The following is a 17,310-nucleotide window of genomic DNA, read 5'->3' as shown; positions in this document are numbered from 1 at the left end:
TTGTTATCAGAATTTTACAAGGTGCTATAATGAACATTGATAGAGTACAATGTAGTGTACAATACTGTGTCGACAAGGACCTTGTGCCCAGAAATGTACAGTTTGGATATAAAATAAGTTTGAAAACAGGAATGCTCTCTAATCTCCAGCTTCACAGTACACACACAAAATGGGAAGAGGGTGCCATCGTCATTTCCTTGTGTAATTATGACATTACACAGTAGTCTAATGATCATTGAGACAGACTTAACCTATATTTTTATGTATGATGTATATAAATATATGTATATAATATATATGGCAGAAGAGTTGTTACCAAAAATCTTGGAAACTTCTTGACTGATTTAATTCAAATTTTTATACAATACTCTTATGAACATTTTATGGACACAGGTATAATTTTGTAATATATATAAGTATACATTAAATATCTAAAGGGAAGCTTTGGTACCAAAAGTCTTGTAAAATTCTTGAGCAGGTCACTTAAAAATTTTTCACAGTACTATAATAAACATTGGTTGGATGTAGGCTATATATATTTCAATTGGACATATTGTATAAATATATATGTAATGCATGAAATGGATTTTTGTTACTAAAAATCTCGAAAAGTTCTTCACTGATTTACTTCAAATATTTATATGATACTCTAATAACGTCAGACAGATATAAGCTACATATTCTTTTAATCTCTCTCTCTCTCTCTCTCTCTCTCTCTCTCTCTATATATATATATATATATATATATATATATATATATATATATATATATATATATAATATATATATAAAGAGGGCACTTTGTTAAGAAAATTCTTGGTAAGTCCTCGAACTGTTTACTTCAAATCGGACACAATTCTCTAATGAACATTCAGACATACTCAAGTTATAGATTTTTAGCACATGTGATATATAAATATAAATGTAATATGTATAGGAAAAGCGTTATTATGAAATATCTTTTCTATTAAACTGACTGCAGGAAAGATACTATTAGAGTAGGGAATTTTAACCATTAGATAAACTCTTGCTCCCATGTATATTCTTCCTCACTAGATATATTTTTAAAGAAAAATAGTACCCACACTTGTTTTGTTGTCTTCCTCACAGCTACTCTACAGAAAACAGGAAAGTTATAGTTATGACTGATTGTATTGGGATTAGAGTACTCTTACAGAATTTGAATTTCTAATAACAGTAAACTATGCTGAAGAACAGGTGGTGAGTCAGGGTAGATGGACTGGGTGAGAGAAGGAAATGGAAACAAAGAGGAGAAGGAGGAGATTGACGGAGAGAGAGGGAGAAGGAGATGGAGAGAGAGGAGGGAAGTAGATGGGAAGAGAGATGGGGAGGTGTTGCTAGGCAGAGAGAAGAAGGCGGAGGAGTTGGAGGTGGTCAAAGAAAGTGGGAATGAGGAGATCGACAGAGAGAGAGTGGGGGGGGGGGGGGGAGAACGAGCGAGATTAGAATGTATATCCAATTCGCACACATTTTCAGCAATTGCAAAGCATTGCCAAGTTTCCTAGTTTATTTGTAACCGCACAAACTTGTTCCTTCTATTTGCTAGTGTACAATACTGTTGCGATATACATTCTTACAAAGAAGTTATTAATAATGAAAAGTGGTGATCACTGTGTAAGAAGTTAGTGCTACGCTGCTTATTCATGCTTAACGGCAATGACTGCATGCAATACATGGACACAATCAGCAGAGATCAGAACATTGATGATGATGTTTGATTTTCATTTTGCGTGGCTGCTGAGATATACTGCCATCACTGAAGTAAGTTCGGCTAATCAAAATCTGCCACTTATCACAATCCTCATAGCAAATTATTAACCTTGATCATCAAAGTCCTCTTAATACCGTATGCCTTGCTACATACATAGAGCGGTTCAGAAATCTTATTAGGGGATTCTAGAGGTTGCGGAGGGACATAGGAGATAAATTGTCGACAAGGAGCTTGTGCCCAGAAATGTACAGTTTGGATATAAAATAAGTTTGAAAACAGGAATGCTCTCTAATCTCCAGCTTCACAGTACACACACAAAATGGGAAGAGGGTGCCATCGTCATTTCCTTGTGTAATTATGACATTACATACAATTTTTGTACAACTACAACAATGTCTGTGAAAAAAAAGTACGTTCACAAGAAGGGGGTAAACTGTGCTGTTCCACATATGCACCTCACTCTCGACTTTGAAGAGCACGTCCTTCTTCACCTAGAAGATTAGCCAAGGACGACTACGTGAAACAATTATCCATACCATGGGCTCCTGTAATACACACAGGACAGAGCCCATTGTCTCTGCTGAGTGCGTATTTTAAAATGGGAGATTTCTCACTCTTGTTGTGGTAGTACATTTTGTGCTTTTGAGATTTCTTAAACTTTATTTCTATCATTTTGATTTGTTTTTGTGAAAAATTGCAAATTTTCCATGACGGCCTTTAAGTGTGCTTTCATAACCGAGGCTAGGTATCTGAAAGTCCAAATGATTTAGGTTTTACAGTAACAGTACATAGCTGATGCCTTCATTCTATAAATAAGAACATAAACCGATAAAGCAATTTTCATTAAAAAAACGTTTTATTGACTGACAAATTCAGCTCCTTCGAAGGAGAAAAATATAGTTGTGTAACATGTTATTTGTTACGTGGGAAAAAACGTAACGGTCAGGTAATAAAGCTCTATGTATTCCGTTACAAATATTGTCTGATGTGTTCGTGTGTAGGCTATGTATTTTCGCAGGCAAGTAAATGTCGATGTTCTGAAACGTCCTTGCACTTCTCTGTCATTTACCATACAAAACTGAACAGGAATATCCATTATGAAATTTCGTTTGGCCATTAAAAATCTTCGTCATTGTTGATTCCTCAGTTCCGATACTATACTCCGATGTTTTGTACCACGGGTGGTAATCCATAACCGTTCGAGTTGACGTAACGTGGCGTCCAGTATGAATACCCTCTGTGGTTAATTTGACGGTTTGCATGATTCGGCCTTTATTAAATCTGTATTTACTAATTCTCCTGTAGCATCCCAAGAACACTGTAATAGGAATTATGAAGCGCTTTTCATGTACAAGTAATATTCTGCGCTTTGTAAGAAAACTAATTTTCATTTGTTTCGTTGTAACTGATAATTTCTGAAGCTGCCCTAAAGGCCCGTAGATACGCAACGATCTATCTGCGCAAATGTCTGCGCACATCACTTCTGCGCAGACAGCTCGTTGCGTGTGGACAGAAGATTTGCACCAACCTGAGGTATGTGCGAACCTGGAAGTCGGAGATGAAGGTTTGAGCGAAACCTCTCAAATCTGTGGGTTCAAACCAAATCTGCGCAGACAAGTTGGAGCGTGTGGACAGGAGATCGCCCCAAATCTGGCGCGAAACAGCAGTTTGCTCAGTCTAGTGTTTGTATTTGTGCGCACAGGGCATTAAAATGGCTAATACTCGTCAGTGTTCTCGAGAGTTTGTAAGTGAAGTCATTGAAATATATAGATACCACCCATGTTTGTGGAAGATTAAAAGTAAAGAATACAGTGACCGAGACAAAAAGACAGCAGCATCCAATGCTGTAATTGCAAAATCGCGGGCAGTTGACGCCTGGGCAAACAGAGAAACAGTAATTAAAAAAAATCGTTGCGAACTGTTTACCGAAAAGAGTTATCCAAAGTTAAGAGTAGATCAAGTATACCAGCCAACGTTATGGTATTTTGATCTGCTTGGCTTTCTTAGTGATCAAGAAACGCCAAGACCAAGCAGGAGTACAATTGAAGATGAAATTGAAGTGTCAATGTGCGAGGAAATGAACACGACGTAATGTAAAACAATATATTTCACATACGTTTATCAATAGTTTATTCAAAAGAACATATTTGTGTGCAAACATAATAGAAAATTAACTGCTGTTATAAAAAGAAACATGAATATACTTGTCCATGTTTTAGGTTCGCTCTGCAACTCTGGCAATTAATTTACGTGAGAAAACGGCTTTCGCTTTAGCAGCCACTGTCTACACCATTTTGACCGCTTTCTCTGTTTCCTGCGGTTGGTCTGAATGTTTCTTGCAACACAAATAGCGAACACAGACCACAACAGAACTTCCTCCATTTCTATACTTCAAAATAACTGAATTGAATTTTTGACGTTTACCGGGAGCGTAGTCGCTTGCCACTGATATTTCTTTTCTACATCGACAGATGGCGGGCGAGTAGTAGATTGGGGTTTGTGTCGTGTGAACACACCACATTTGCAGCGATCTTTTGCATGTACAGACATCTGCGCAGACAGATCGTTGCGTGTGGACCGGGCTTAAAATCGAAATTTGATAAATTACAAAATTTATAAAACGAAGAAGCAATCAACTGTCTAGAACTACTAATCACCTTCATATCTGAAACGAGAACGAATTATTGTTGCAATAAGTCCTGTAACGCTACTATCTAATGGTCTTCTTATGTGGTGAACACCATCATTAATAAGCCCGGTCCACAAGCAACGATCTGTCTGCGCAGACGTCTGTACATGCAAAAGATCGCAGCAAATGTGGTGTGTTCACACGACACAAACCCCAATCTACTACTCGCCCGCCATCTGTCGGTGTAGAAAAGAAATATCAGTGGCAAGCGACTACACTCCCCGAAAACGTCAAAATTTAATTCAGTTATTTTGAAAAATAGAAATGGAGGAAGTTCTGTTGTGGTCTGTGTTCGCAACTTGTGTTGCAAAAAACATTCAGACCAACCGCAGGAAACAGAGAAATCGGTAAAAATGGTGCAGACAGTGGCTGCTAAAGCGAAAGCAGTTTTGTCGCGTAAATATACTGCGAGAGTTGCAAGGCGAACCTGTTTTGTTTTACATAACCTCGTGTTCCATTTCCTCGCACATTGGCACTCCAATTTCATCTTCAATTATACTCCTGCTTGGCCTTGGCGTTTCTTGATCACTAAGAAAGCCAAGTAGATCAAAATACCATAACGTTGGCTGGTATACTTTATCTACTCCTACACCAGATCTTCTAGATTTCTGAACATTGGATAACTCTTTTCGGTAAACAGTTCGCTGACAGACTACTTTACTTGACTTGCCTTCATGAACTCGTCCTTCAGGAAAGCGTAAATAGCTTAACATGTGTTGGGTATTATTACACTCAATGCTTGTTTCGATATTGTAGATGAAAATTCCAAATCATTGTAACTCCTTCCTGTTGCTAGGAATCTTAATGTTACTGCCAGGCGTTCATGAGGAGAAATTGCCCTTCTCATACAAGTATTTTTCTCATAATATGAGGGGTTACATGCTTTAAGAGATAATTATAAGTTTCGACATCCATCCGCAAATAATTTCGCCAGTTCGCAACGAAATTATTTTTTTATTACCGTTTCTCTGTTTGCCGAGGCGCCAACTGCCCACAATTTTTCAATTAGAGCATTGTATGCTGCTGTCTTTTTGTCTCGGTCACTATATTCTTTACTTTTAATCTTCCACAAACATGGGTGGTTTCTGTATATTTCAATGAATTCACTTACAAACTCTCGAGAACACTGACGAGTATCAGCCATTTTAATGCCCTGTGCACACAAATACAAACACTAGACTGAGCAAACAGCTGTTTCGCGCCACATTTGCGATGATCTCCTGTCCACACGCTCCAACTTGTCTGCGCAGATGTGGTTTGAACCCACAGATTTGAGAGGTTTCGCTCAAACCTTCAACTCCAACTTCCAGGGTTGCACATACATCAGATTGGTGCAAATCTTCTGTCCACACGCAACGATCTGTCTGCGCAGATGTGATGTGCGCAGACATTTGCGCAGACAGATCGTTGCGTGTGGACGGGCCTTAAAGGCCCGTCCACACGCAACGATATTATCTGCGCAAATGTCTGCGCACATCACATCTGCGCAGACAGATCGTTGCGTGTGGACAGAAGATTTGCACCAATCTGATGTATGTGCAACCCTGGAAGTTGGAGTTGGAGGTTTGAGCGAAACCTCTCAAATCTGTCGGTTCAAACCACATCTGCGCAGACAAGTTGGAGCGTGTGGACAGGAGATCGTCGCAAATCTGGCGCGAAACAGCTGTTTGCTCAGTCTAGTGTTTGTATTTGTGTGCACAGGGCATTAAAATGGCTGATACTCGTCAGTGTTCTCGAGAGTTTGTAAGTGAATTCATTGAAATATACAGAAACCACCCATGTTTGTGGAAGATTAAAAGTAAAGAATATAGTGACCGAGACAAAAAGACAGCGGCATACAATGCTCTAATTGAAAAATTGCGGGCAGTTGGCGCCTCGGCAAACAGAGAAACGGTAATAAAAAAATAATTTCGTTGCGAACTGGCGAAATTATTTGCGGATGGATGTCGAAACTTATAATTATCTCTTAAAGCATGTAACCCCTCATATTATGAGAAAAATACTTGTATGAGAAGGGAAATTTCTCCTCATGAACGCCTGGCACTAACATTAAGATTCCTAGCAACAGGAAGGAGCTACAATGATTTGGAATTTTCATCTGCAATATCGAAACATGCATTGTGTGAAATAATACCCAACACATGTGAAGCTATTTACGCTTTCCTGAAAGATGAGTTCATGAAGGCAAGTCAAGTAAATTAGTCTGTCAGCGAACTGTTTACCGAAAAGAGTTATCCAAAGTTCAGAAATCTAGAAGATCTGGTGTAGGAGTAGATCAAGTATACCAGCCAACGTTATGGTATTTTGATCTACTTGGCTTTCTTAGTGACCAAGAAACGCCAAGACCAAGCAGGAGTACAATTGAAGATGAAATTGGAGTGCCAATGTGCGAGGAAATGGAACACGAGGTTATGTAAAACAAAACAGGTTCACCCTGCAACTCTCGCAGTAAATTTACGTGACAAAACTGCTTTCGCTTTAGCAGCCACTGTCTGCACCATTTTGACCGCTTTCTCTGTTTCCTGCGGTTGGTCTGAATGTTTTTTGCAACACAAGTTGCGAACACAGACCACAACAGAACTTCCTCCATTTCTATTTTTCAAAATAACTGAATTAAATTTTGACGTTTTCGGGGAGCGTAGTCGCTTGCCACTGATATTTCTTTTCTACACCGACAGATGGCGGGCGAGTAGTAGATTGGGGTTTGTGTCGTGTGAACACACCACATTTGCAGCGATCTTTTGCATGTACAGACATCTGCGCCGATGTCTGCGCAGACAGATCGTTGCGTGTGGACCGGGCTTTACGCTGGCAAGTATAGGAGGTGTTCTTTCTCGAAATCAGAGATCACTGTTTGGAAGCAGCCGCATGTGTGGAAAGAAATACTTTGGAAATCAGGATGTTTTGTAAATAGAGAATTAAAGCAGGAAAAATGGGAGCCGGTGAAAAGCTAAGTAAGGCAGCACAGCTACTACGATCTCTCCCGCGGGTGACACTAGCAAATATTCGCAATAATCCAGGATCACGTAAGAAGGTAAAACACTTTATATTGATATCCAGATAATGCACAACAATATTTTATATATGGTAGTGTCACGAACTATTATAAACTTCGGAAGTATTACAGCGTTCACAGATAACGAAATAAGTTTTCTTAGGAGAAATGTAGTGTGACAGTGCCAACTCACCCGTAGCCCTCACCCCTTGACATAATTCTTGGCTGTGGTGACAGTCGCCCGTAGCGCTCCCCGATCGCTGGATTAGATTGAAAGGTGATAAATTGGTTGTGAGTTGGCGAAGGCGACGAATGTACATGAAAAATAAAGGTTTATGTGACCACTTTTTGTAACCTAGACTAATTTCTATGTTTGCAAATCATTTTTTACGCGTGTTCTTTTAAAAAATAAAACTGTAAGGTAAATTCCGAAAACTAGTATTAAACAAACAAATCCCTGACGAATATTTTTGTACATATTAGGCACATACATCGCACGTAAACTGCGAAAAATTCAAGGAGCATCCACTGAATAACTTCCACCATGCTTAGTTAGATCCATAGAGCGAAACTTGTCTTTTGGAAACACTTATCACATAATTGTGCATTGGCAACTTGAATGAATAATATGCTTGATTTGTATCAAAATAGTGTAAAAGTCAATTTACAGATTTAACCTGCTTACATTTGTTATATGTTAAGATGATGCAGGTTTCCAAAAGTGTCAAATAAGAAGTGAACAAAAGTTACTATTTGAAAAATGCATTAGGCCTACTATGTTTGTTTTACAGTATAAGTTATCAGGTACATACCGTGTGTTATCAAAAGAACATTGTACAACAGAGACCAGCCGAATGTGGCAGTGACAGTAGGAAGACGCTGACATATTTGGGAGGATGGGATTAGTTCTGTTTGACCATCCTGATTTAGGTTTGCCATGGTTTTCATAAACCATTTCAGGCAAATGCTGGAGTGGTTCATTCACTAAGACCACAGTTCACCACATGCCCTTCCTCGTAGAAACGTACTTGTATATTCTATGTGTGTGTATATTGTGAGGTATTGATTTTCATCATATTATGATGGCAAATTCTTTATCACGTTGAAATGATTCCTGGATTAATACATGGTTTAAGCAATTTTCGTGGGTATGCACGGCCAAAAATTTTTGCGTTTTTGTACCATACTCACTGATGTATGTTAATGTTTTACACATGATTAACATACTTTTCATACAGTGCTGAATTAATTGTATCCCCTCCTGGAAATGGTTATGGATCTTAGTGAAATTCAGTTCTATTGTTTAAAAAATTCCGTAAAATTTAATTTTTTTCATAGAGACTATTATGATATTTCGCAGTCAGATACGTTGTATCGATAACAGAACATTCTAGGTCTATCGGCTAAATTTCTGTATTTAAGACTTGTGATATATGATGAGTAATAAATGGCCCTATCAATCAAGTAATCTTTCCGGGGAACAATATATCACCTCGGTTCTTCCATTGAGCCTTATTAAATGTATTCAGTAGGTACTTGTGAATAATCAGTCACAGTTTAATCATTCTCTTCAACTTTGTTAGGATCTTGTACTTTATCTGACTGCTTGGCCTCATGTTTCCCTAATTCCATACATTTTTAGGTCTGTTATTGGCATTATTTTGTCATGGTGTACATAGTGCAGTATTGGAAATACGGAAGCATCCGATCCCGCCCGTCTGCTTTGACCCATGACGTCACAAATATGGCGGAAACGACCATAAACCACGATTCCAGTATGGCGCATATAAAGGCGTTACGTACACATTATGAGGACGAAAATACATCGAAAAACAAACACACACACTTTCCACAAAAAGCCTAATGACACTAACAGGACAAGCGCGGGAAATGGGGTGTTTTTGGGTTTGGGAAAACTAAATATAAACAAATTTAGACACCCACCCCCCATACAAAACCACACAAAACGACGAAAAAAAAAAGCCGACATCACAAAACTTCCCAAATACCACTAAACACAATATCATCTGGAATCGGACACTTCCCTTGACATATATTGCTCAACAGCAGCACCCGATCCCATAAATTAGGATCAAACATTTTACTTGGCCTATATAGCTCAAAAACATCTCCCGATATCAATAGCAACATACATAGCCACACATTGGGATCGAACACTTCCCTTGACCTGCACACTTAATTTTATCCGTCATATCCATTCCTGAACAAAAACAAAAACTGATTAATTTTACTAAAATTACCACACGACGTACAGCGAACAACACTAAATTAACCTTCACACAAAATCGTTAACTCACTGAAACGAATTCCACTACAAATACAGCCGACAATCGAACAATTCTGGATATTAAGCAAAAGCAAACTGAGCCCATTACACCACACAAACGAAAACCCTGAACATACCACCAGACAGCACGCGCCGTCATGACGTCACACACGACAACACCCTTACGTCACGGGTCAAAGCCGACGCATGGGATCGGACGCTTCTGTCGACCAGCAGTATTGGTATCTGGGCGTTTTACTACCTTCCCTTAACATGTTGCAATCATTTTTGTATGATGTACAAATAATATCAGAACTCGACTAGTTCTGCCAATTGTGTGTAGGCCCCCACTTCTCTTTTCTGTTTACAAGATATTTTAAATACCTTATTATCAATCTTCTTCACTTTCCATATTACCTTTGAAATTGACTGGCAGATGCGTACAGTGTGCTGATTCGGGACTCAAACATGGACCATAGCCTTTTGTGGGTAATGCTGTACCGATTGAGCTATTCAAGCATGACTTGAACCCTTACACTGTTACTAAGACATTTCTTGGTGATACTGTTTCTTCTAGGAATGCTAGTCTCACTGTGTAAGCAAGTAGAACTTCTGTGAAGTTTGGAAAGTAGGAGTAAGATAATGGTTGGTTGCTTGATTTGGCGGGGAGACCAAATAACAAGGTCATCGGTTCCATCAGATTTCCTTTCTAAGGAACTATCCCGGCATTTGCCTGAAGCGATTTAGGTAAATAGTGGAAAACCTAAATCAGGATGGCTGGACACGGGCTTGAATCATCATCCTCCTCAATGGAAGTCCAGAGTGCTAACCACTGCAGCACCTCGTTCAGTGAGAAGTGTAGAATTTAAGTTGTGACGGTTGTTGTGACTCAGACCTGGATTCATCAGACTGTATGAGTATTGCCTTTGGAAGGCAAGGTATAATGTTTGATTCCCAGTTCATAACAGAGTTTGAACCTGCTGGGAAGTGTCAAGCCAGACAAATCACACTACAGATTGAGTCATACTAGACATATTTTCTTTATTTTAATGCAGACTGGTATGACAGTCATTTATTCTTATAATAAGACTGAAAAGTGCACACACAAGTATTTCAGTCAAGTGATTGTACAATGAATTAATTAATTTAACATCAGTTACATGGTATTGACACTGAAGTAAATATTATTTTCTGCTCATACAGTCTTTGCTATTTGGGACCTTGTCAGAGAATTTCACCATCACCTATTATTTACTCGGGTCGACAGAAGCGTCCGATCCCACGCGTCGGCTTTGACCCGTGACGTAAGGATGTTGCCGTGTGTGACGTCATGACGGCGCGGAGTTTGGTTTGAGTGTGGCTGTCTCCAGTTCTGTTTTATCTTATTTTATTTACTTTTCTGTTCTGTTCGTTCTATCTCGTGAGATTTTTTAAAATTTAAAAACACTTATTACTTATTTTAATTATCTGTTTCCTCCAATTTCTGTTTTAGTTTATTATATTTATCTTTCTGATCTGTTCGTTCTATCCCGCGAGATTTTTTTTTTTTTTTTTTTTTTTTAAAAAGACAAAAAGCACTAATCAGCTACTGAAGCATCTTTATCTTCTATGGGTTGCAGGGGTTACGACCCCTGGGGAGGTGGGTGGGTATTCATGCATGGCTGTCTTCACTTACACGTTGTAGCTACGCAAGGCGTCTAAATTTGTTTATATTTAGTTTGCCCCCCACCCAAAACACCCCATTTCCCGCGCTTGTCCCGTTAGTGTCATTAGGCTTCTTGTGGAAAGTGTGTGTGTTTGTTTTTGTTTCCGCCATATTTGTGACGTCATGGGTCAAAGCAGACGGGTGGGATCGGATGCTTCCGTATTTCCATTTACTCTGGATGACTGTAGTCTTTACCTAGTTATTTTATGTCTGGTTTTCACACTATACAGTTTGTATGAGTTGTACGTCTCTGTTAACAGTATATTACTTGATAATGACCTGTGGTGAAAAATAAATCATAATAGCCTAAGAGGTACATCTTATTGTGTAGACTCCTTACCATGGTACACGTTAGCTTCACTTATTCTGTACTTATCTCGAATACTGTTACTGACAGAGACATAAACATAAAACATTGGGTTTGTTTGGAGGGGTAAATGTCACTGCTAGTGTGTTTTATGTTTTCAGACTAAGAGAGGAAGGGCACAACATGGAGGAGATAAACATGGAGCTGGAAACAAAGGCTCTGGTCAGAGACAGAATTTTATGCGACTGGGCTATGAAACTGGTAACAATCCTTTTTACCTGCGATTTGGCTATGAGCCTTATTACAAGGGGCATCAGTAAGTATAGATGAAGTAAAAAACTGTAATATGGCACATAATTTTCTGCACACTTTAGAGCAATTTAAATTGTTTTGAGTGCACCAGAGTTACAGTTAGTTTTAATTTGGATTCCACTTGTAGCTGATGTGTCACATTGATTAATTTGCTCATGCCATAGTGTGCATTTTGTGACTGATTTATGGTTTGTTGCAATCATTTATATAACGTAAAACATAAACGTTAGGGGATAAAGAAGCATATTTGATAAGTTATTGGCTTTGACCAGTGGCATAGGAAATGTGACGACAAACAATGTAAACAACATGGTGGCTATAACATGACATAAGTGGCAATTTTTTCAAACAGGCTAAGATACAGGTCACTCCATCATCACAACCAGCTTTTTTACTTTCACATTCATTGGCATCGCCAACTCAACCAAACTGTCACCTTTCACTATAACAAAGATATTGGGCTAATCTACAGATCAGTCTGTCCACAACTAGGTTCTTTTCCTTTCACGATCATTACCTTCACCAGCTAACAATGAAACAGTGAATGTTTGTACCAAAATGTGACATCATTACGCCACTAGTCAGAGCTGTTGACAGAATATTCAAAAGTCTGTCTATCTCCTAAGTGTACTGTTTTATAGAATATCGATCCATAAAAATTTGAGTCATATTGAACATCTGTCCACAGAAGTCCTAAGGGCGAGTGAACAAACTTATTTGGATACTGACAGGCTATGACCTCATTGAAACAACTGTCCTGCAGTCACCTGAAATTGACATTGATTTTTTTAACTGTTTGGATCTGAGCCTTTGTTTCATTTGATGAAATGTCATTGCAACCCATCATGATTTTATAAGATTCTGTTAACTTCTCATGTTTGCAAGTGTGTTTTTGTAGTTCATTTTTTATCAATAATTACTCCAGGTCCTGTTATCCAATGGCACTGAAAATTTCTGTGCATGTAAGAAATTGATGAGCAAGGAATATAATTTTTTTAATTTATTTTGTGAATAATGTATTAACTTAATTTTGTTTCCATTTTCATTACAAATTATTTGCAAGAAGGCACCAGCGTCTTTCTATGCCCTACAAAAATGTAAAAATCTCTTCCCTTTTGACCTGGAAAAGCAGCTTGCATAAATACTGATTCTTAAGATTGTTGACTACAGTGATGTTATCCTGAAAGTTGTTTGCTAGGAAAGTTCATGACACCTGGAACTGGTAATGAATGCCGGAATTTGATATATCTGTGACATTCGACTCTTTACTCATATTTCACTAACTTAACGTGCAGCTATCCTGGATATGTGCAGACAAATGCAGAGATTTCCATACCCTATCTCCTTAACTGCCTTATTAGTGTACACACTCTCTCTCTCTCTCTCTCTCTCTCTCTCTCTCTCTCTCTCTCTCTCTCTCTCTCTCTCTCTCACACACACACACACACACACACACACACACACACACACACACACCTCTCCTTGACCTTAATTCTCTTGTCTGAAGAACATAGCAGAAGCACTTGTTCCCATCAGAGCAAAATCATTTCTTTCACTACCATCACTTAGCTGCTTTGTCAAAGTCCGTTTCGATAGCAGGAATGCCACTCTTGAACATCTCCAGCTTCAAAAGGCAGTTAATGAAATATCTACTGAGGCAACACTAATGTCCCTTCACACACACATTGTCCCATTTCATCCGCCTTTCCTATCAGACCTTTCTCATATTCCATCACTATTAGCGTGTGCAGTCAACCCAAATTTCTCCTCTGTAAGAATTTGCTATGCCATAAAAAATCACTTTTGTTCACCTAGAAATACGTTTTGTATCTTTCACTGTTGTAGGGTGGCCAGATTTTTTATTTAAAAAAGGAGACATTACTGATAAACGGAAATGAGAAAAATGGGACAAAACAGGACACTACTTACAAATAAAATATACTTCGTAGAAGTCAGTGCTGCTTTAATAAGACAAATGAAAACTAACATTTACACATGCAGATAATTTATTTTAATAACATACTGAAAAACATACATGACACTGAATCATATTCTAATTTGTCAATTTTTTCCAAGAATTCGGACAGAATTAAACTGCACACACACAGTATTACAGACATCATAACATGAACTTGGGGGCTTCTGAATGCAGAGCATCACTATTAACTTTGCCCTTATCAAAAGATCTGGTGTCTTGGAAGAGTTTTGGAGTGTTTAATAGGCGGTTGCAGAATTCCTGAGACTAATGTGTCGAAAAACGATGCTTGACACTTGCAGTTGCTTCAATAGTTTGAGTAGTAGGACAATTTTTTCATCAATCCAAAGGGAATTAACAATTGAAAAGACTCTTTCCATAACAGCATTTGTACCTGTTTTGCAAGAGCAAAACTCACAAACACCTCTATATTTATACATGAAATGCCTACGTTTTTAAGTATGTAGAATACGTGAAGTCATCTCTTATCAGTATCCACATTATTTTTCCCCCATTCTTCAGGTTTTCTCGAACAGTTTTAATTTATCAAATAATTGATCTTCATTTGCCAGAATATATTGTCTTAAAGAATTTTCCAGACTTTTTAAGGCCCCATTCCAGGATACAGAATTTTTCAATGTTATGCAATGAAATGATTTTGGAGGCTTATGTGGAGAAATTCACTTTCGTAAATAGCTAACAAAAGTGTCATAAAATAAATTTGTAATAGTTAATTGAGTGAAACGACCACCATTTCCTAAAGTAACACTGAAGAAACAGCTGACGTTTGTAACTTACTGCATTTCTTGTTTTTTTTTTCTTTTTTTTAAGCAATTCTAGTTCCTCGGGTGATTCAGTAACAGAAATTTTGGTTATTTGCAACTTTTGGATTGAATTTGAAAACATTTTAAGTTGGCTTTGCATGAAATGAAACCAAAGTAATGACTGGGGTTCCTAAAAAAACTGTCAGCAATGGAGGACACCTATCCTGAGACATGAAACAAGACTTCAGAGGTTCATAACTATCAGTAAGTGTTGTAACTCCTTGCAGAAATGACAACCATCTGGTTTTTTTTATTTCCCAGAACCTGCTTGTATTTAGTAGCAAACAAATCACAAAATGATTTCAGTTCTTCCATATGCCCAGTATAAATATGAGAATATTAAATATTTTACCTACTACAGTTAATATATCGATAGGAATAATGTCTGCAGTTGTTTGTACACCTCTGTGTACCAAATGGTCTATACTACCAATGTCTTGAATGTTCATTTTGGAATAAACACTGTTTGTCCCAGCCCTCTTGTACCCACCAAAATTAGTGTTACAGTTATCTACACAAAATGCAACAATCTTCTCAATTACATTAACCTTTCTTAAGAAGCCCAGGACATAAATAGCTAATAATTCTATTGTTTCTCCACCATTGTTCTGGAAATAGATTATTTTGTGCTGAATATCTTCTGCAGGGGTGAAATATGTGACTACAATTGGGGCTAGTAGTTGTAAACTTTTGTGATCTGACGCATCAGCCATCACAGACATGTACTTAGTGTCTTTAAGTTCTGATTGCACTTCATGCATTGCGTATGGTGATAAAGCATCCAGTAAAAGTGACTTGCACTTTGTCCTGGAATGTATGAATTTCTCTGATAATAAGAGCTGTGCAGCATATTGAACGGAATAAGTGGTTGTGCTTTGCAGTATGAAACAGTCAGCCCTTCTTCAGCAGTTATGTGTTTATATTGCTCAGTTTGTAATTGTTTCATACTTACAAAGGAAGTTATACTACTGGAAGTTCTCGCGAAAACTGCCACCAAGTGCTGTTTTTTCTTAATGTGTTGTTATTTCAGCGTGCTTTCCTTGTTCACTGGAGAAAACTGAATGACATGAAGTACATTCTGCATTCGTAGACATTTATTTTGTTTCAAGAAAGGAAAATCTACTCTGAGTTTCAGAGAAAGTGAATTTTCTTTTCCCAGTCTTCACACACAGACATCTAGAATAAAGCAAAAAACAAATAGAATGGCCTGTGCAAGCTCACCATGCTTCCATTGTTAAAAGCTGTTCTGTACTTTTTATTGGTATTTTTCTGTATACATTGAAAGACCGAGCCACTTGCAGCTACTGCCATTCTTTGGGATCTCAGAGTGTGTAGCAGATTATTGATTATCTACATTTTAATAATACACAGAAAAATAAAATAAATTAAAGGGAATGGTTGACAACAGCAACTAATATATAAATAAAAGAATGCAGTCACGATTCAGTCCAATTTTCGAACTTTTGCTCTTCCTGCAATCTACTCACATCTGTTGGTATATAGTCTCAGTGATGGGCCATGGCAGGGGCGCCGACTTATAAAAAATATTGGCAGGACCCATACTGGGATCTTGCCTCGAGAAATCTTCTAAATTTTAGATGGAAAAATAGTGAGTTTTAAAGTTTTTTTTTTTTTTTTTTTTTTAAGCGTTTTAGTCATACGATCAACATTAGAACCCAAAAACTGGATTCTCGATAACTCGACACTCCGGAAAACTCGACAGACCTGACACATTTTTTGGCTTTGGAAAAGAAACAGAACCTAACACACACATGGTATTTTTGTAAAAAGCTAATTTAATTTACAGTAATAATTATGCTTATAGACTATTACAGAGCGGTGAATGTAAAGCTCTGAAAAGACTAAAATTATATTTAAATAAATCCTAAACTATCGTTAAAAGAATAAAACATAAAATATTGCTGTCGCACAGTAATAGCACTTTGATTAATAAGTGAAATAGCTAATTTAAGCTTACTTTGAATAAGACTCAGGTTTCATTAAATAAAAACAATATCTCAAAGTTAATGCTTTAATACAGTTAATAAAGTTAATACAGTATGCCTAATACTTTCAGTAAAAAAGTATGTAAATAGCAGATTTTAATTGGGTCTTACACCCTAAAAATATTTAAATAACTAACAGTAATATAGTAATACAGTACTAGACTAGTACTAATATTTTGAAACTGAAAATTTAACATTATGTATGTATTTAATTCTCTAGTTTATAATGATTTTTAATATTTCTCTAAATTCCATTATTAAGTCTAGAGTGTCTTTAAAGGTGCAGATGTCGACTGTCTGACTGGATTACTAAATATGAAGTTGTTGATGACTGATCGGATATCCAATTCATCCAAAACATCTTGGTGGGCATGAAGAACAGCCAAGTTGTTCAGTCGCTTCTGTTCCATTGTTGATCAGAGATATGACTTCAGACATCTAAGGGTGCTAAATGACCATTCAGCTGTTGCTGTCACTA

General features: G+C 37.6%; 1 protein-coding gene across 1 annotated transcript in view; it reads left to right on the top strand.

Annotated features, from left to right (window-relative positions):
• Window positions 1-7,262: 7,262 nt before the first annotated feature.
• LOC124616676 (39S ribosomal protein L15, mitochondrial) overlaps window positions 7,263-17,310 on the top strand; it is a 61,034-nt gene continuing 50,986 nt past the window's right edge. The window contains exons 1-2 of the mRNA XM_047145005.1: window positions 7,263-7,455; window positions 11,877-12,031. Of these exons, the coding sequence (XP_047000961.1) occupies window positions 7,354-7,455; window positions 11,877-12,031 (257 nt within the window). The 5' untranslated portion in view covers window positions 7,263-7,353. The remainder of the gene's footprint in view (window positions 7,456-11,876; window positions 12,032-17,310) is intronic.

Source organism: Schistocerca americana, chromosome 5, assembly GCF_021461395.2.
Source record: "Schistocerca americana isolate TAMUIC-IGC-003095 chromosome 5, iqSchAmer2.1, whole genome shotgun sequence".
Taxonomy (NCBI): Eukaryota; Metazoa; Arthropoda; class Insecta; order Orthoptera; family Acrididae; genus Schistocerca; species Schistocerca americana.
Note: the sequence above shows the minus strand (reverse complement) of the source record. Positions and strands in the feature narration are given on the sequence as shown.